Raw genomic sequence first — 20,233 nt, 5'->3', positions numbered from 1 at the left:
ATGGGGGAGGAGAGGTAAAAATGGAGGCCACTCTCCCTTGTTTTTATACCACTCTCATCTTGGAGGTTAACCCCCAGCTGGCGGGCAGGCGACAATCAGTCTGTGGCACACGTGAGCTTCCAACCATTCTTCAGGTGAAAAAACTGCAGTACCCACCTACTGAAGTGAAGAAACAGATTGACAGAGCCAGAAGAGTACCCAGAAGTCTCCTACTAGAGGACAGGCCCAACAAAGAAAGTAACAGAACACCACTAGCTGTCATCTTCAGCACCCAACTAAAACCTCTCCAGCACATCATCAAGGATCTACAACCTATCCTGAAGGACGACCCATCACTCTCACAGACCTTAGGAGACAGGCCAGTCCTCGCTAACAGACAGCTCCCCAACTTGAAGCAAATACTCAGCAGCAACCACACACCACACAACAAAAACACTCACCCAGGAACCTATCCTTGCAACAAAGCCCGTTGCCAACTCTGTCCACATACCTATTCAAGGGACACCATCATAGCACCTAATCACATCAGACACACCATCAGGGGCTTGTTTACCTGCACATCTACCAATGTGATATATGCCATCATGTGCCAGCAATGCCCCTCTGCCATGTACATTGGCCAAACCGGACAGTCTCTATGCAAAAGAATAAATGGACACAAATCAGATGTCAAGAATTATAACATTCAAAAACCAGTCGGAGAACACTTCAATCTCCCTGGACACTCAATTACAGACCTAAAAGTCACAATTTTTCCACAAAAAACTTCAAAACCAGAATCCAATGAGAAACTGCAGAACTGGAATTCATTTGCAAACTGGACACCATTAAATTAGGCTTGAATAAAGACTGAGAGTGGACGAGTCATTAGGCAAACGAAAAACTATTTCCCCATGCTAATTTTTCCCCTACTTTTACTCACACCTTCTTGTCAACTGTTGGAAAGGGGCCATCCAGATTAGCAGTACAAAAGCTTTTTTTCTCCTGCTGATAATAGCCCACCTTAATCGATTAGTCTCGTTAGAGTTGATATGGCAACACCCATTTTTTTCATGTTCTCTGTATATCTGTAATACCCTGAAATTTAAACTATGGGGAATCAAACTCATTTGTGATTTTAATACAGAACTTCTTTAATATGATCCAACCTGCTGCGGGTGTGATTAGAGAGTTATAGACCTTTTCACTTTCAGGGTGATGACAGGAGAAAATACCGATGAGCTCAAGTGAGAATCAACCAAGAGCAAACAGGCCACAGCTTGTTACCAGCACACAAGCTGCACCTGGTCATCACCCAGGGCGTGACCATAATTCTGCTTCTCCCTGGGGAGGGGAGTTAGGAACTTAGATGTTCAGCAGGACACAACAACAATGGGGAATAGGCCGGCATGTCCCTCTGATGAGAGCTGGGGTTTTACTCTGACATGTCACTGGCTAGCCTGTGCTCTGTCTCTTGTGCTGGCTGTAGCCACGTAAATCAGGAATTCCTCAGCTGCGTGCCGTAGAGCGCTGACTCTTTAGCTTGGTTCCCGTGTGTATGAAATGTTTTCAAAGCTGGGTAAAGACATAGGAAATATTTTGCATTTCTCCTGCTCATCAGCAATAACTGTGGTGGTCATGGAGGTGTAAAGGGCGAAACCTGCTCCAAGAGACGGTCTCTGAGGATTTGTCTGCACTAGGATGTAGGTTCTCTTTCTCTTATTGTAAACTCATACTGTAGATCAGGGACAATTTTTTTTTTTTTTGTCAGGGTCCTAATTTCTTGGTCAAGGTATATTCAAGATCCAGATTCCAGAGAAAACAATACAACAATAATAACAAAAATGATAATAAAAGATTTTGCAGTCTGTTCAAAAGTATCTGGAGATCCAGATTTGTCCCATGGCCCGCCTATTGACCAACCCTGGTGTAGACAATGCAAGTGGTAGTTTCACCTCAGTGTAATTGGTAGAGAGGAACACTGTGGGGTGGGGTGCATCTCGATCAGGTACAACAAGGTGAAGCTGTGACTTACCTTATCTCCAGCAGGCTTGTACAAGATCTGTTTCTCATATTTGGGGACCCTTAGTTAGAAAAAACCTCTTTTCTCTCAGCATGCACATGGCCTCAAAGGTGGGATCTAAAGGGAAAAAGCTGGAGACACAGGGCTGTGTGACTTTATTTTGGGGGTGATCCCAGTTCAAAGGGCAAGGACGCAGCATCTGGCTGCCAAGGAGCACAAACCTGGGGAAGCTAAATCACAGAGAATAGCCATTTCCAGCTACAACAATGGAGCTAATCACTTAATCACACTGTGATTCCAGGGCAGAAACAATGGCCAGAATCTCACTGGATGTCACTTAGCAAAGCTGTGTTGACTTTGCTGGATCTAGGCTGATTTACACCAGCTGGGAACATGGCCCCATGCTTATGTATTTCTCTTACATGTCGGAAGTTGAAAACCTGCTTTAAGCGCCTGGCTTTAATCAAGGAGACACTCCCGATACGTACAGAATCATGTCTCTGTCTGTTTTGTGTATTTAGACAAGAAGCTCTGTCCCTTAGGCGCTGTCTCTCATGCTCTGTATATAGAGTACCATGCTGAGCACAATAGAGCTTCGGTCTTGGGTGCAGCTTCTAGCTGCTACCGTATTAAAAATAATCTTGGTATCCATAGAAACACTTACTTTGCAAAAAGAAAAGGAGGACTTGTGGCACCTTAGAGACTAACCAATTTATTTAAGCATAAGCTTTCGTGAGCTACAGCTCACTTCATCGGATGCTGTAGCTCACGAAAGCTTATGCTCAAATAAATTGGTTAGTCTCTAAGGTGCCGCAAGTACTCCTTTTCTTTTTGCCAATACAGACTAACGCGGCTGCTACTCTGAAACGTACTTTGCAGTCAGAGAAGAAGGAAACTGGGGAAAGTTGTGGTGTGAGGAACAGGCCGAATATCAATAGAGAGAAACCCCCAAGCCGAGCAAACTAAATTCCCAATCCTGCAAAATCTTACACGTTTCATTGTACTACTGCACTGCTAAGGGCCCCATTGATTTCAAGAAGAAAAGGAGTACTTGGGGCACCTTAGAGACTAACCAATTTATTTCCATGTGTCTGAGATAGAACGAGGCAGATGGTAGGGCTGCTCCGGGCACTGCTTCTGCTCCGGACCAGGAGCAAGGTAGAGTGAAGATTCCATCTTCTTCCTCTGCATCCCCCACTCCTGAGTCAGGGCTTCCTGCCGGAGATCGGCAGGATCGGAGGCATTAGAAGGGCCACAAAACGTATGGGGCATGCCTCGACTTTTTGAGGGGGAGAAAAGTTTCCTCATCCATGAGTGAGTCTTCAATGTTCCTCCTGTGGTTGTCCCTCTCACAACCGGTGGCCAGGGACCATTTAGGGGAAACTAGTGACTTTCACAAGGGTGCAAAATGTCCTGCATGGAGCTGCACAAACTTTAGCAGCTATGGGAACAGGTTACTGCCATGGCCTGGGCGGGCAAGAGATAGGAAGTGGCACCTGCAGGCCCTGCTCCATAATTGCGTAAAGGTCCAAGATCTTTGCATTATTGTGAGAACTCCTGCAGCAGGAGTCAAAATCCACTTCCTTTTCATAAATATGCACGGGTGGGCAGTGCCGTGCTAGTCACACTACACTGGGAGTAGGCAGGAGGAGATCAAAAAACAGGTGGACTTAAAAAGAAATCGTGATTTCGTCTTTTGTAAGAATGGCGTGATTTTTCAGCCAATATCACGATTTTGGGGGGTCTGACTCATGATTTTTGAAGCGTTGGGGTGACAATACCACTCTCTATGTGTGAGTATTGTTCCTGCTAACACACTTAAAGGTCCATGGTCTGGTTTTCCTCTCACAACAACTTCACACTGGTGTAGACAGTTCATAGGGTTCCAGTGGGATTACTTCTGGTTTACACCAGGGTGAGGGAGAAGATAATGACCCCGGAAACCCAGTCGAACTCTTCCTCATTTGTACTGGGGTCAGGGAGAGGGGCACCAGATTGCAGAGAGTTTTATCTCTATGGGAAGTTAGACAGAGTCTACAACAAGGCAGGCGTGAGGTTGGCTGGGTGACCTCACTGAGCATTCCCATCCCAGACCATATCTGCATTGCTTTCACTTTTAACTTCCACTCTGAATCTGGTGGGTATTTAATGCAAAACGAAGGAGACTGGCAGTGGGAGAAACTAAATGCTACTTTATTATTCCAAAGGACAAACAAAGACAGACTCCATTCCCCACCCCCAGCCCAGCTCGGGGTGTACTTTTCGGTTCCATCCCAGCACAGTGCCACGCCCAACTCTCAAAAGAACCAAAAACAGAGCCACACGTATGAATGATAGAAAAGTGGTGAGAAGCCACGAGAGACACTGGGACCCCATCACAAAAGGAAACACTCTGAGAGCAGGGAATCCAAAGATCTCAGGAAGGAGGGATGAGTGTGGGGTGAGTGGGGTAGAGACAGTTTCTCTCGTCCCCACACAGGACACCGCGGCAGATGGGGAGGGGGTGACCAGCAGGGCTCTAGGGCTCCTCATCTCCCTCTGGCCTCAATGCTAGGGGTTGGCCTGGATTCAAGGCTGCCCAGGTCTCTTGACATCCCTGGCTCCCTTCTTGCCTGTGCCCAAACTCGGCACCTCAGCAATAGGGGGACGCTGCCCCCTCCCCCAATCATTTTTGGGGTGTCGTTCATGGTCCTTTAGATTGCAGGGGAAGCTTCACACAACACTCATAGGTCAGGTCTAGTGTCTCTCTGACTCTGGTGCAGCGAGTTCACAGTTCTCAGCCTCAGCCGTCTGGCTCTGAAGAGCAAACCCAGCCATTTCCCAGCTCTGTTCTCCTCACCTCCCACTCTCTTCTCCTCCTGACGCTGCGGCTTGGTCTGCACTCGCAACCTACGTCACTTGTGAAACTCCACACCCCCAAGCGACGCAGCTGTACCAACCTAACTTCTGGTGTAGACAGCACTATGGCAACAGGAGGACTTCTCCCATCGACGTAGCTGCCGCCTCTTGGGGAGGTGGGTGATCTACGCCGATGGTTGGTCCACGTAGCGTCCCCCTCCAAGCGCAAAAGCTGCATCAGTGCAACTCCGCCGCAGCAGCCTCTGCAGGGTGGTTGGGCCCTAAGTCACGTCACTGCAGGGCTCAGGCCGTGATTTCATTCCCCCTTTCCATCTCTGCCTCTCGGACGTGACGCGAGCTGGCACCCGCAGTGTATGTGCTGAGACACACAGACCTTTGCCATTCTTCAAATAAAACAAAGTTCACATCACAAAGGGTAGAATACGGTGAAAATAAAATACAAAAGGACTATTCTGGCATTCATTAAGTCCTCCATAAATCTGAGCTACATCTAAACTAAGCTAATATCAAAGTCTGTGACCAAACAGCCTTCTGGACTAGAGAAAAACCCACACTCCAGGGTGGGCTATAAAACACTTTTACATTCAGAAAGTGAAATCTCAGAGAATCTGAAGACTCAAAATCAGGAAAATAAATGTAGCCATTTTCTTCTGAACTGGCTAACCCGGCTTCACCTCTTGCCTAATAATTCGGTTGTATGAGTTACAAAAGTTTTAGCAAAAAGAAAAGGAGGACTTGTGGCACCTTAGAGACTAACAAATTTATTAGAGCATAAGCTTTCGTGAGCTACAGTGCCACAAGTCCTCCTTTTCTTTTTGCGGATACAGACTAACATGGCTGCTACTCTGAAAAGTTTTAACATCATCATAAGAAATAAAAACAAAAACAAAAAAAACCTTCCCATCTACAAATGATCTAGACGAGCACAGAAAACTCTGGAAGCAATTTCAGCAATACATAGAAACAGATCAGAAAGGTAAACTGTGCTTTGAGGTTCTTTGGGATTCCTCCCTTCCCCTCCCTCGCAGGTCTGTGACACTTTCTTCTCCAGCCCTCCAAAGTCTCATGGAGGATCACAGAAATCAAAGCTGATTCTTAAGCATCTAGAGCCAGGGACACGGTGGTAAGTGACACCTTAGGAGGCAGAGGGGTAGAACAGGGACAGGATAAGACTCTCCATCGCTTGGACAGAGGCTGCTGTGTGGAGGGTGATGGTGATACAGGAAGGAGGGGATACCTCGAACTCACCCTATTGCCCTGAAATAGCACAGAAGCTAAAACACCACATTTTACTATCCCTGCTCCCACTTTTTTAGCATCTGTTTAGTTCTGCCCCCTAAGGGAGAAAATATACACACACTCAATGCTTTTCCGCACAGCCTGGAGTAATGTGAGACTGGCTGGGAATGAGACAATCCGGCCCCAAAGGGGGAACTCAAGGACTAACGATCACTCTGCTCATGGCGAGGATCAGAATAGATAATATACTTCAGGGTCAGTGTGACTAGAAAGAGTGTTGGAGCGTCAGGGGAGACGAGCTGGCTAATCCCAACCATTTTCCTACCATAGACAGATGTTCAGAGGCTGATGCTGCGGAGTCAGAGGTGGGAACTCCAGGCCTCCCACAAAGGGCCCTGTGGGAATCAGCCCCTCCCAGTGGTGCTGGTTGAATGCAGAGGGGGAAGGGAGAAGGGGCAGAGGGGGTGAGTGATTAGAGGCAGCATCTCTCGACCCCTGTGCTCTCCCTCGCCTCTTATCCCATGATCCCTAAACACTCGATAGCCCCAGCACCCAGTTCCTCCTGCTTCCCAGCTCCCCCAGCCCCAACCATTCAATCCTCAGTGTCCTCCCCACAACCCGTCAGCCTGGTCCCTCAATATTTGATCCCCCAGAGCCCAGCGCCCTGGGGGATTCAGGGAGCGGAGGAATAACCAGCTCCAGGGACGCTCCAGGTAAGTGGGGGAGCCCAGCCCAGGGGCTGCTGGAAGATGGGGGATGGAGACGGGTGTCAAGAGTGAAAGTGGGGCCTGGCCCAAGTGTCCTTCTCCTCATCTCCATGGCAGGGGGATCCCGGCTGGGAGGGGAAGGGAGACGGGGGAACTTCAGCCAGGCAGAGGGAGCAGCTGGAGGAGTTTCTCTCTCTCCCTTCTCCCCTCTGGCCCATCAGCTCAGCAGCCAGGGCTGTAGCAGGGAGGAGGGGCTGATCGGGGCTTCTCCCTCTCTGCCTGGGGTTTGCTTAGACCAAGCAGAACCAGAGGGTCACTGACTAGCTGCTGCTGGATCTTCACTCCAGTGATGGGCAGCTGGGTCCTTGGGAGCCAAATGCCCCTGATGTGTGTGGGAATGAGGAAATTGATTACTATGGCTTAGTCAGAGCCCTGAGAAAATTTCCGTGCTGTGTGGAGGAGTCTCTCACGTCCAACTTTGTCTTAGCTCCACTTGGAGCATTTTCCACACTGAGAACATCTCAGAGGTTACTTCCCTATGTAGATTTGCGGGTGCCTGATACTCCAGGAGCACCAAATGAAACTTCCCCCACATTCAAGCTTTCTCTGTTGTATGGATCACTGATGTGTGAGCTCCGATTGAATCTCAAACTTTAGTGGATTCTCTGATGTTTAATGAGGTGTGATCGCTGAATGAAGCTTTCTCCACAGGCAAGGCATTTATGAAGTTTAGATCCTGTGTGGATTCTCCCATGTTTAATGAGGTTTGATCTCAGTGTGAAACTCTTCCCACAGTCCAAGCACTTATGGGGTCTTTCTCCCGTGTGGGTTACCTGATGTGTTATCAGGCATGATCTTTGTGTGAAACTTTTCTCACACTCCAAGCACTTATGGGGTCTCTCTCCTGTGTGAATTCTCTGATGTAAAACAAGGGCTGATCTGTTTGTGAAACTTTTCCCACAGTCCAAGCACTTATGGGGTCTTTCTCCTGTGTGGATCCTCTGATGTATTATAAGGGCAGACTTCCACCTGAAACTTTTCCCACAGTCCAAGCACTTATAAGGTCTTTCTCCTGTGTGGATCCTCTGATGTATTATAAGGGTAGAGTTCCACATGAAACATTTCCCACAGTTGAGGCATTTCTGAAGTTTGTCACCGGTGTGAATTCTGTGATGTGCAACGAGATGAGAACTCGCAATGAAACTTTTCCCACACTCGAGGCATTTATAGGGTCTTTCTCCCGTATGGGTTCTCTGATGTTGAGTGAGTTGTGAGCTGCAGCTAAAGCTTTTCCCACAGTCCAAGCACTTATGGGGTCTCTCTCCTGTGTGGATTGCTTGGTGCTTAGTAAGGTTTGATCTCTGTATGAAATTTTTCCCACAGTCCAAGCACTTATGGAGTTTCTCTCCTGTGTGGATTCTCTGATGTGTTATAAGGCTTGACTTCCAACTGAAACTTTTCCCACACTCCAAGCATATATAGCGTCCCTCTCCTGTGTGGACTGTCTGATGTGTAACGAGTGCTGATCTCTGTGTGAAACTTTTCCCACAGTCCAAGCACTTATGGGGTCTCTCTACTGTGTGGACTGTCTGATGTCTAATAAGGTGTGCTTTCTGTATGAAACTTTTCCCACAGTCCGAGCACTTATGGGGTCTCTCTCCTGTGTGGATTGCCTGGTGTGTAACAAGGCCTGATCTCCATGTGAAACTTTTCCCACAGTCCAAGCACTTATGGGGTCTCTCTCCGGTGTGGACTGCCTGATGTGTAACAAGGGCTGATCTCAATGTGAAACTTTTCTCACAGTTCAAGCACTTATGGGGTCTCTCTCCTGTGTGGATTGCCTGGTGTGTAACAAGGCCTGATCTCCATGTGAAACTTTTCCCACAGTCCAAGCACTCATGGGGTCTCTCTCCGGTGTGGACTGCCTGATGTGTAACAAGGGCTGATCTCAATGTGAAACTTTTCTCACAGTTCAAGCACTTATGGGGTCTCTCTCCAGTGTGGATTGCCTGATGCTTAGTAAGGTTTGATCTCTGTATGAAATTTTTCCCACAGTCCAAGCACTTATGGGGTTTCTCCCCTGTGTGGATTCTCTGATGTGTTATAAGGCCTGACTTCCAACTGAAACTTTTCCCACACTCCAAGCATTTATAGCGTCCCTTTCCTGGGTGCACTGTCTGATGTGTAACAAGTGCTGATCGCTGTGTGAAACTTTTCCCACAGTCCAAGCACTTATGGGGTCTCTCTCCTGTGTGGATTCTCTGATGTGTGATAAGATTGGACTTCCAACCAAAAGAGTTCCCACAATCGAGGCATTTATAGGGTCTCTCTCCTCTGTGGATTCTCCGATGGTTAGTAAGATTTGTGCTGTCACTGAAGCTTTTCCCACACACCAAGCATTTATATGCTCTCTCTCTTGTGTGGACTCTCTGATGTCTAATAAGATGTGATCTCCACATGAAACTTTTCCCACAGTCCAAGCACTTGTGGGGTCTCTCTCCTGTGTGGACTGTCTGATGTCTAATTAGTTCAGACTTCCCACTGAAACATTTCCCGCACTCGAGGCATGGATAGGGATTCTCTCCCGTGTGGCTTCTCCCATGGTTATTAAGAAGTGAGCAGGTACTGAAGCTTTCCATAATGTCCAAGCATTGAAGAGGTTTCTCTCCAATATGGATTATCTGATGTTTCACAAGGTGTGATTTCAGAATGAATCTTTTCCCACATTCAAGGCACTGGTAGGGTTTTTCTTCCTTGGGATTTGTGTGGTGAGCTGTGGAATCCTTGTCTCCTCCCCCACTTTTAATAGATTCATCCACTTTCTTCCTTGGGTGGTTTCCCAACAACCTCTCTGACCTGTGCCAATTTCCCCAGGCTTCTCCCTCCTCCAAGCATTGGGAAAAGTTCCCTTCAACTCTTCCCACAAAGGTTCCCTGTGGTTCCACTTCCCCAGGAACTTCCTCATGGTGATTCCCTTCCTCGCTCTCACTCCCTTGCTCATCACCTGCTGGGAGAGAGACAATCAAGACAGGAGTCATTGTGCTAGGGAGAAAGAGGAATCTGCTAACACTGTGAAGGTTGAGTAATTGGATTCTGCCTCTACTTCTCACCTAAACACTCATGCAGAAGGAAAGTTGGGAAGGAAACTCCTGCAGCTAACAGGCTGGGTGGAAAGACATGAGCAATATCTGCTGACTACGGCCCTACTCCGGCTGAGATGAGGAACAACTGAGGGCTCTTACTCACACCACATTTCTGGGATTCTCAACTTTTTCCTTAATTCGCCCGATGGTTTCTGTCAGTCCTCACCTGTGCAAGTGCCTCTTGGGATCTCTTTTTCCACCCAGGCCTGAAGATCCGGGACCCATGGCCCTTCGCCTCGTTCCAGCCGGGCGATCAGGTCAGGTTTGGGAAAGGGAAATCCTGTGCAGGGGGTGAAATCAGACCAGATCAGGTTGCATGGAGGATTGGGAGTGTGTCTGTCACAAAGGACAATCCATGAGTGGAACCTGTCCCCCTGCTGTGCTGGGAGAATAAGGAATCCAAAGGGACAGGAACATGGTCACTGAGCCCCCTTGGGAGACGCAGATGTCTGGGGAGGTGGAGAGAATTTTTACACCCTCGCTAGGAGGTTGCAGGATCTGTGCACTCTGGGGCCCTTGCTGATGCACACACAGCTCTGGAGTTACCCCTGCAGAGCCCAGAGCCCTCCCCAGGGCTGGAGCTAGTCCCAAGGAGGGAGGTGAACAGGGATTCTGTGTTCAAATGAGAAACAATACACACAGGACAATACATGGCTTCTTGGCCTTGAAAGCTGGAATGGTGAGGAGGGTTTAGCATGTCCGTTTTGACACTCTGGTCCCATTGAAGGGGGTTTAGAGATGCAGGTCTCTCTCACTTGGCAGCTATGGACTATGGAACCCATTCCCCTCTCATCTAACTGACCAGGGAAGAACCTGAACAGAGTCAGAAATGCAGGCCAGAAACTTTCTAATAACCAAGGGGACAGGAATCCCTTACCCAGCGAGGTCACCGTCTCATAGTTCTCCTGCATGACGTCCCTGTAGAGGGCTCTCTGAGCGGGGTCCAGCAGAGTCCCCTGCCCCTGGGTGAAATACACAGCCACCTCCTCGAAGGTCACCGGCATCTGGAACAACAAGAGTCCCCCCTCAGCGCCTGCTGCTCCAGCCACAACCCCACTGGTCACACAGGGAAGGAAGAAGAAAAAATGAACATCTCGGAAGCTCTGGGGGGCCTAGAAAATCAGAATCCCACCCCCAACCCTGCTCGGAGCAGCCAGGACACTTCAGGGGGTGGGAGAAGGTGAGACCTCCTTGTCCCCCCAGAAGACGGAGCAGGGCATTTCTTATATCACACAAGCCTGCCAGCCACAGGCTAATACAGGAAGCAGAGCTCCGAGCCGGGCACAGGGACAGGAATCCCGACAGCTTCCCTTCGTATTTCACAGCAGCCTCTGCCCAGTGGGGTCAGGTTCCTGCACTGGGAGTCTGGAAAATGTTCTCAGCCCTGCTGAGGGGGGTGTTATCCAGTGGTGAGCTGGAGTCAGTTCGCACCGGTTCATGCGAACCGGTTGTTAAATTTTGAAGCCGGTTTAGAACCAGTTGTTAAAGGGGTCTGGCCTGCCTGATCTCTCGGCTGGGGAGGCTCCCGTGAGAATCCCTTTGTAATTTTTACTCACCTGGCGGCGCTCCGGGTCTTCGGTGGCACATTGGCGGCGGGTCCTTCACTCGCTCCAGGTCTTCGGTGGCACTTCGGCAGCACGTCCTTCAGTGCCGCCAAAGACCCGGAGCGACTGAAGGACCTGCCGCCGAAGTCTGCCGAAGACCCGGAGCAAGTAAAGGAACCAGTTCTTCAGCTTTTGGCAGCTCATCACTGGTCTTACCTGTTTCAGAAATGGGGGAATATTTCCTCCCAGCCAATGGGCCAGCTCAGAAAATCAACAGGTTTATCACACCCTGTCTCCTCCCTCCCTCTCCCTCCACCAGCCCAGCAGCTCCCTGAAAATCCCCTACCTGAGCTGGCTCCATCACAGCCATTTCCCTGCCCTGTCTCCTGGGTCGATCTGGAGCAAAATGTGGACGTGATTCCTCAGCCTGTCAGGGCGAGAGAGGCAATGGGAGGGGAGGGGGGTTTCAGAAGGTGCTTGAATCCATGTGACACCCCCATTCCCCCCAGGCTCTCTCCCTGCACACAGACGCTCTGGACTCTGCCATGCTGGAAAGAAACCAAGTTTATTACAACCCAGCCGAGGCCCGTCCCAGCAGGACTAAACCCACCGGGGCAGTTTTAAACTGTCCCCGTAACAGCATCTCAGCGCCAAACTCTAGAAAAAGAGCAGAATCAAAGGAGCCACTTCAAGGGATTGCCCTGCAACGTAGTGCGGTTGTCACCAACCAGTGGATCCTGGAGCCTCTGACAGTCGATCTCGATCACAGGCCGCTAAATGTCCAGCGATGCAACGGGGCTCAGACAGGCTCCCTGCCTGCCCTCGCCCCATGCCACTCCCGGAAGCAGCTGGCACGTCCCTGAGGCAGCGCAGCCCCTGGGGGTGGGGCACAGGGGGGTCTCAGCTCGCTGCTCCTGTCTGCAGGCATTGCCCACGCAACTCCCATTGGCCAGAAACGGGGAACTGCAACTGGATGCTGTGGGGGCGGTGCCTGCAGAGAGGGACAGGGAGCGGAGCTATGTCTGCCCCCCCCCAGGCCACAGGGACGAGCCGGCCACTTCCAGGAGTGGCGTGGGGTCAGGGTAGGCAGGGAGCCTGCCTTAGCCCTGCAGCACTACTGCCTGAGGTAAGTGCCACCCGCCCCCCCGGAGCCTGCAACCTGTGTCCCCTCCCAAACCCCAACCCCAGCGCAGAGTGCCCTCCCAGAGCCAGCACCCCAAACCCCCTCCTGTACCCTGAGCCCCCTCCCCCAGCCCTGAGCCCCCTCATGCACCCAAAGGCCCTCCGAGAGCCTGCACCCTGCATCCCCTCCTGTACCCCAACACTCTGCCCCAGCCCAGAGCCCCCTCCTGCACCCAAACTCCAGTCCAGAGCTTGCACCCCTCACACACTTCTGCACCCCAACCTCCTGCCCCAGGCTCAGCCAAGAGCCCCCTCCATACCCCAAGCCCCTCAGGCATAGGCGCCGACTCCGTGGGTGCTCTGGGGCTGGAGCACCCACGGGGAAAATTGGTGCATGCAGAGCACCCACCAGGAGCTCCCCACCCGAGCTCACCTCCCCCTCCTCCCCCCCCCGCAATGAGCAAGCGGATGGGTCCTGCTTCTCCCAGGGTGGGGATTTGGGGAAGTGATCCAATAGGGGCAGGGAGGGGGTGGATTTGGGGCATGTACTTTGGGGAAGGGGTTGGAAGGGGGGCGGGGAATGGGGATGGGGAAGGGGTGGAGTTGGGGAGGAGCAGGGAGCAAGCGGGCACGAGCACCCACCGGCGCTGGGGGAAGTCGCCCTCAGCCCCAGCCCAAAGCCTGCACCCCCTCCAGCACCCCAACCCTCTGCCCCAGCCCAGTGAAAGTGAGTGAGGGTGCAGGAGAGCATGTGATGGAGGGAGGGGGGATGGAGTGGGGCAGGGCCTCACAGAAGGGGCAGGGTAGATCCAAATTCAAAAGTTGATCTTTTGTGTAAAAAGGTTGGAAACCATTAGTGTAGTGTAACCCTCTCTAGCCGCCACCCCTTCCCCCCGCCCCAGTAGTGGGGTGTTCAGCAGAGTCAGCAACTGGCTTTTCCTCTCTCAGCTCCTCCCCTTGTTCCCAGGAGAGTCAGTCTGCCCAGGAGGGTGCAGGGAATGGATCTGAGCAGGTCTGGGAGCTGGGAACCTGCCTCCCCGCTTCTTGCTCCTGCTGCCCCTGCCAGTCCCTCCACTCTCCCTTTTTATTATTTTCCCTCTCCCTTGGCTCTCATTAGGCAGATCAGTCCCTCCCACTGCTAACAGGGTTCGAACCTGGCTGTGTCCATGAGGGCAGCAGCTCTGGGACTGACAGACACAGGGAGCCCCTCCCCATGCAGGCCAAATTCACTGGCTGGTCCCTGAAAGGAGCCCTTTGGGAAGAGTCACTTTTCTGCCCGGCCCCCAGCCCTTCCCCACATCTCATCATCTGCAGGCTCCAACTCAGAAGCTGGGGTCAGCAGAGCCCCAGGGGCTGGTTCCAGCCACTGGAGAAAGTCCGCACCCTGGCTGGGCACAGAGGGGCTTTAACAAAGGTCTCTTCTCTGCTGGGTAAGAAGCAGCTTCTCAGTCTGAGCTCCCAGGTCTAAATGCAGGAGGCAGCTTCTGATCCGGGGAGCTGCACTCCAGGGCTATAATAACATGAGCAGGGAGACACACACTAGCCTCCTCTTCTCCCTTAGCCAGAACTGGAGCCCTCTGGTGGCATCACCTGATGAATGAGCTGCCCTGGTCTCCCTCTGCAGCTCCCAGGGACAGGCAGGTGGAGGCTGATCCCATTGGTCCATCCGCACTCAGCCCCTGCCATACCCAGCAGTGACTCCGGTCTGACACCGGGTGTGGCTGAGATCTGAATCCTGTACAGAAATCAGCCCAGGGCCTTGGGCAGCCTGGGCAACCCTGAACAGTCAGGAAATGTTCTGTCTGTGGGGGGGCGGAGGGTGAGAAAACCTGGATTTGTGCTGGAAATGGCCCATCTTGATGATCACTTTAGATAAGCTATTACCAGCAGGAGAGTGGGGTGGGAGGAGGTATTGTTTCATGGTGTCTGTGTATATAATAATGATATTCTGCAATTTCTACAGTATGCATCCGATGAAGTGAGCTGTAGCTCACGAAAGCTTATGCTCAAATAAATTGGTTAGTCTCTAAGGTGCCACAAGTACTCCTTTTCTTTTTGCGAATACAGACTAACACGGCTGTTACTCTGAAACCAGTCAGGAAATAGACCCCCAAAGGTCATGAGTTTGTCTTTTATTAAAAATCAAATAAGAAGGTGGGAGCAGGGTGTGGGTATGCGGAAAAGGAGGGGGTGGCCTGTGCATATTTGCCTTGGAGCTTCTGAGCCGTGAGGGCAGGGGGGCCAATTGCAGGACCCAGCCCACCCCCCAAGGAGTTTCGTGCAGGCACTGTGGTCCCAGGTGGAGCTCTTAGTCAGTGCGGAATGTGAGTCCTGCAGAGAGTCAGTATTGTGTTGACAAACAGAGGCAGAGTGATTAACATAAGAAAGTGCTGGTAATTGCCTGTAAAACAGAAATCCCTTTTCAGGAAGAGGGGTGGGGAGGGGAATGGGGGGAGAGTGTTTTAAGAAAGAATGTGGAGGACTCAGAAGAAATACAGCCAAGCTCTCTGTGCCAATGTTTACTCCTGGGGTCATTTTGCTCCAAAAAATTAAAAAGTCTGCACCAAAAAAAAAAAAAGTCTGCAAATAATATTGTAAAATTCTGCAAATGTTATTTGTCAAAATAACAAGACATAATTACGCCACGGGGCCCCCCCCTTGCCCAGATACCTGCATCCCCACACCCCCAAAGCCCAGCCACAGGGCCCCGCCTTGCACAGGTACCTCCCCTCCCCAGCCCAGGGATCCAGAGGGAAAAACAGCTGGATGCTCTGTCACAGGCTTGCACGGGGATCCCTGAGCACCTCCCGCTCCTTCCCTTAGGACATGCTGGGAACTGCAGCTGTCAGGAACCCTCTAGCTCCCTCTCCCACCACCCAGCAGTGACTTCTCTGTGTGAGCTGGGCTCTGTGGAAGGAAGGAAATTCTGCACACACAACATTTAGTTTCCCAAAAATTCTGCCTTGTGCAGCGGCCCAGAATTCCCCCCGGAGTAAAGGCTACATTCAGAAAAGGGGGTGATTTGGGGGCATAGGTGAAAAGAAGGGGTCAAAACCCAGGGAAGGGCTAGCAGTGGTATAGAGAGGTTCCCACTCGACCTGTGGTAGTTATGGGGCCCCGTCACCACAGTGCCTGAGCACCTCACAAGGTCAAACCGCCTCACAGCCCCTCGGCGAGGCAGAGCAGTGCTGTTGTCCCCATTGAACAGATGGGACACTGAGGCACACACAGACTAAAGGCCAGATTTTCAAAGGTGTTTAGTCACCTTATGCGATTTTCAAAAATGCCTAGAAGGTTAGGTGCTTTGTAAACCCCACTAGATGCCTAGCTGCACCTTTGGGTGCCTAAAAAACTTTGAAATTCAGTCCCTAAGGCACTGGCCTGAGGTCATACAGGAAATGCACGGGGGGTAGAACCCAGGTCTCCCAGGGCCAGCTCCCTATCCACTGGTCCAGCCTATCTCTCTGCGGCATGCTGCAGGAAAAGAGGACTCCGAGATGGGAGCAAAACAGGGCAGCCAGTTCTCTGAGACTCCAGCAAATGGTCACAGGTGGTTGGGAAGGACATCCAGCTTGACAGCATGCAAAGGAGCACAGAGGTCAGGAAGGATGAAGAAAGAAAGAGGAGAGAAGATCACTGAGTCCCAAAGGGGTGGCAGGTTCTGCCCCAGGCTAGGTTGTAGAGCCACGGCTGCTGTGCATTTTTACATTTTAACTGGAAACCATTTTGTTTTGTCATTTTTTGTTAGAGAAAAGGAAGGAATGAGAAAGGGTCATAAGAATATCAGGCAGGTTCATGCTTCAGATTCTTAGGGTTGCTGCTGGATCCAGGCCAATTGCAGAACAAAGAACAGATATTGCATCCTCAGAGTCCATAAAGTAGATGATTGTCATGATTTGTATTATTCCCTGGGCACCATCTGTGCGCTCAGCACAGTTCAGAATATGCCAGTAAATACCATCCCTGAGCCAGTGTGTATAAAATGTGTAGCCCTGGATAAGATGACTCTGCTATTTAAGTAGGAAGTGCATAGTTATTCAGCACATGTTAAGATCGATGAGTGGAGGTGATGTTTTACTGGATTAAGGACTAGATTTGACCCTCCAACTTCCTTTCAAGAGGAAAAGCTGCCCAGAGCTCCTGGGCCTCTTTATTTTCCGAACGTTAAATGATCTATTCCAAACTTGGTGAACGGCAAAAAACGGGGATAGGAAGAAATCTAGATTTTTCTACAATTGTTTCAATTGTTGTATTCAAGAGTTACCAAAAATTCCAAAACCTAACCGGTGTCCCTTACGTGACTTGACACAAGCTTTGAGAACGTTTGTATTAGAGCTGAGTGGGTCTAATATTTATCTGATGCTCTTTTTTTAATGTCAGAATGAGATCTGGTGAGCCTGTCAGCAAAAAAACCCCAAGAGTTTTCAGGTGCCTAAGTAGCCCCTGGAATCACAGTTAAAGTTGCCCCCCCCCCCACACTCAAAATCTGAAATCCCCCCCCCCCCCCCCCCCGTGTGAGGGGTTAGTCCCCTGCCCACTCACTCCCCAAAGCTTGTTTGACCAGATCCAGGAAAAGAAATCTGGCTGGCTGCTGGGAGGGGCAGCCCCTCACCCTCTCCTACTCCATGGGGCGGGGGAGCTGCCTTGTGTCTCCCCCCGCCCCGCCTGCTCCCTGCTCCAGGCTCTCCCCTCCCCCAGCCAGTCTGCGCTTGCTCTCACAGTTTCCCTCCAGCCACCCCACATCCCCCCTCCCCCTGCATCGCCCCATCATCCCTGCCCCTCCCACCGTCCCATCCTGCCCCCCCGCATCCCCATCACCCGCCTCCTCCCCCCCCCTTCTCCCGTCCTGCCCACAGGTCCCCCTGCATCTCTTTATCCTCTGCCCCCTGCAGCCCGGGGGTGCCGGAGCGGGGGGCGGATCTCTCTTACCTTCCCTCCGAGCGGGGCCCCCGGGGCAGGGCCGGGCCGGGAAGGGGCCCTGGCCGGGCTGGGGGCTCTGCCCTGGGAGAGGCTCCCGGGGAGCAGCGGGAAGGGCCCGGCTGGAGGTTCCCCTTTCCCGGCTGCAGCCCGGGCTCCGGGCTCCCAGCACCAGCCGCCGGGGCTCGGGGATCTCGCCGGGAGCCTGGGAGCCGGAGTCCCCACAGCGGCTGCGAGTCACTTCCTGCGGCCGGGCCTGAGCCCCGCGATCCTCCCCCCAGAGCCGCCCCCCAGCCGCTCCTGGGTCCTAGCGATCAACCCACCCTGCTGCAAAAAGAAAAGGAGGACTTGTGGCACCTTAGAGACTAACCAATTTATTTGAGCATGAGCTTTTGCTTAAAAGCTCATGCTCAAATAAACTGGTTAGTCTATAAGGTGCCACAAGTCCTCCTTTTCTTTTTGCGAATACAGACTAACACGGCTGTTACTCTGAAACCCACCGTGCTGCAGCGTTTCTGGTCACAGTCTACAAGCACGGCTGAAGAAGAGGTGGCGTTGTGTGGACGGGCTGAGCCAGACGTGCAGGAGACACAAGGCAAAGGGAGAGAGAGGAGAGAGCAGAACTAAGGTGGGGAAGGAAAATGATGCATGAGGGGAAGGGTGACAGCACAACCCCAAGTCACATGCCAGGGGTGGTTCAGGATTTAGCCGAAGCTTGTGGAATAGAGGATGTCGGCTGGTTCCCCCTCTCTAGCCCTGCTCGGGTTGTCTTTCAGCAGCAGGATGATGAGAGCCCAATGGTGCCATGCTGGGCCCCAGGAGACAGGGGGCGTGAGACACCCCAGGGTACAGTCTGTTGAACTGCTTAGCTCTCCATCCAGGGCATCTTTCACACTGCTTCCCCCTTCGAACAACAAACCCCTTCAGGCTCTTCTCCCACACAGCCACCAGCCTTCAAAGCCACTCCCAGCTACACAGGACTGAGTGCCACTAGCCAGCCACTCATGAAGTAAATTACACAGCAACATAAACCAGTTCACTAGTCCCGGCCTTGCACCCCAGAAATGTGAGTCTTGTACTGCCCCGTCTGTGCGCTGTGCTGTCCAAGCTCTTTAATTCGTTTGTCCTCCCCACAAAGGATGCTGGTCAGGCAACAGCCTTGTTATCTGAAGTGAAATTCCCGAAACACTTCGACGAAAACACACTGGTTTGGATAAAACAATAAAACAAGTTTACTAATGAGAGAAAGGTAGATTTTAAGTGGTCACAAGCGATAAAGGTGTAAAAGGTCCAATTTGGTTACAACAAAAATAAATGGTCAACATGCATTTTAAATCCTACATTTTATCAACCTAAGTAAGATGTGAAGCAAACAGCTTTTCCCACCCAACTTGAAGCAAATACTCAGCAGCAACCACACACCACACAACAAAAACACTCACCCAGGAACCTATCCTTGCAACAAAGCCCGTTGCCAACTCTGTCCACATACCTATTCAAGGGACACCATCATAGCACCTAATCACATCAGACACACCATCAGGGGCTTGTTTACCTGCACATCTACCAATGTGATATATGCCATCATGTGCCAGCAATGCCCCTCTACCATGTACATTGGCCAAACTGGACAGTCTCTATGCAAAAGAATAAATAGACACAAATCAGATCTCAAGAATTATAACATTCAAAAACCAGTCAGAGAACACTTCAATCTCCCTGAACACTCAATCACAGACCTAAAAGTCACAATTTTTCCACAGGTTTCAGAGTAACAGCCGTGTTAGTCTGTACTCGCAAAAAGAAAAGGAGTACTTGTGGCACCTTAGAGACTAACCAATTTATTTGAGCATAAGCTTTCGTGAGCTCGAAAGCTTATGCTCAAATAAATTGGTTAGTCTCTAAGGTGCCACAAGTACTCCTTTTCTTTTTGCAGATTTTTCCACAAAAAACTTCAAAAACAGAATCCAATGAGAAACTGCAGAACTGGAATTCATTTGCAAACTGGACACCATTAAATTAGGCTTGAATAAAGACTGGGAGTGGACGAGTCATTAGGCAAACTAAAAACTATTTCCCCATGCTAATTTTTCCCCTACTGTCACTCACACCTTCTTGTCAACTGTTGGAAATGGGCCATCCTGATTAGCACTACAAAAGCTTTTTTTCTTCTGCTGACAATAGCCCACCTTAATCAATTAGTCTCGTTAGAGTTGGTATGGCAACACCCATTTTTTTCATGTTCTCTGTATATCTATCTATCTATCTTCCTACTGTATTTTCCACTGCATGCATCCGATGAAGTGGGTTTTAGCCCACGAAAGCTTATGCCCAAATAAATTTGTTACTCTCTAAGGTGCCACAAGTACTCCTCGTTCTTTTTTGCTGATACAGACTAACACGGCTACCACTCTGAAACCAGTACATTTCTTATTCACAACTCCCCTGCTGGTGAATGGCCGGCTAAGCAATCAATGGACACTTAGCACCTGGCTCTGAGGAGCTAGTCTTTCAGATTTACAGAGCACCTGGCTCTGAGGGCGTTTTTCAGCTTTACGGCATGTTTCAGTAACAAACATGTAGCAAAATCTCATAACTCCATACCCAATGTTAATACATACATTTTAACAGAACAATAATGTTCAGCAGACAATGACTTTTCATATGATTCCTCACAAGGCATACTTTGTAGAAGTTTTA

The 20,233-nt window shown here is 50.7% G+C and overlaps 3 protein-coding genes across 9 annotated transcripts in view; 1 reads left to right on the top strand and 2 right to left on the bottom strand.

The window, feature by feature from the left end:
• Window positions 1-20,233, top strand: part of LOC102936186 (butyrophilin-like protein 2) — a 1,677,894-nt gene that overhangs the window by 689,459 nt on the left and 968,202 nt on the right.
• Window positions 1-20,233, bottom strand: part of LOC114020220 (butyrophilin subfamily 1 member A1) — a 1,361,724-nt gene that overhangs the window by 597,534 nt on the left and 743,957 nt on the right.
• Window positions 1-20,233, bottom strand: part of LOC102934811 (zinc finger protein 585A) — an 87,019-nt gene that overhangs the window by 15,156 nt on the left and 51,630 nt on the right. For 2 of the 7 annotated variants that reach the window (XM_037914698.2, XM_037914696.2), the window contains exons 4-5: window positions 10,117-10,230; window positions 844-9,814 (exon numbers count right to left, since the gene is read on the bottom strand). The exons of 1 other annotated variant lie outside the window; for it this stretch is intronic. In XM_037914698.2, coding sequence (XP_037770626.1) covers window positions 7,461-9,814; window positions 10,117-10,230 — 2,468 coding nt within the window. In that variant the 3' untranslated portion in view covers window positions 844-7,460. Of the gene's footprint in view, window positions 1-843; window positions 9,815-10,116; window positions 10,231-10,827; window positions 10,970-20,233 lie in introns of those variants that run through there. 4 more of the 7 variants (XM_037914699.2, XM_037914700.2, XM_037914697.2 and 1 more) reach the window with 4 other exon arrangements.

This window comes from Chelonia mydas, chromosome 14, assembly GCF_015237465.2.
Source record: "Chelonia mydas isolate rCheMyd1 chromosome 14, rCheMyd1.pri.v2, whole genome shotgun sequence".
In the NCBI taxonomy this organism is placed as follows: domain Eukaryota; kingdom Metazoa; phylum Chordata; order Testudines; family Cheloniidae; genus Chelonia; species Chelonia mydas.
This window is presented reverse-complemented; position numbering and strand designations above follow the sequence as displayed.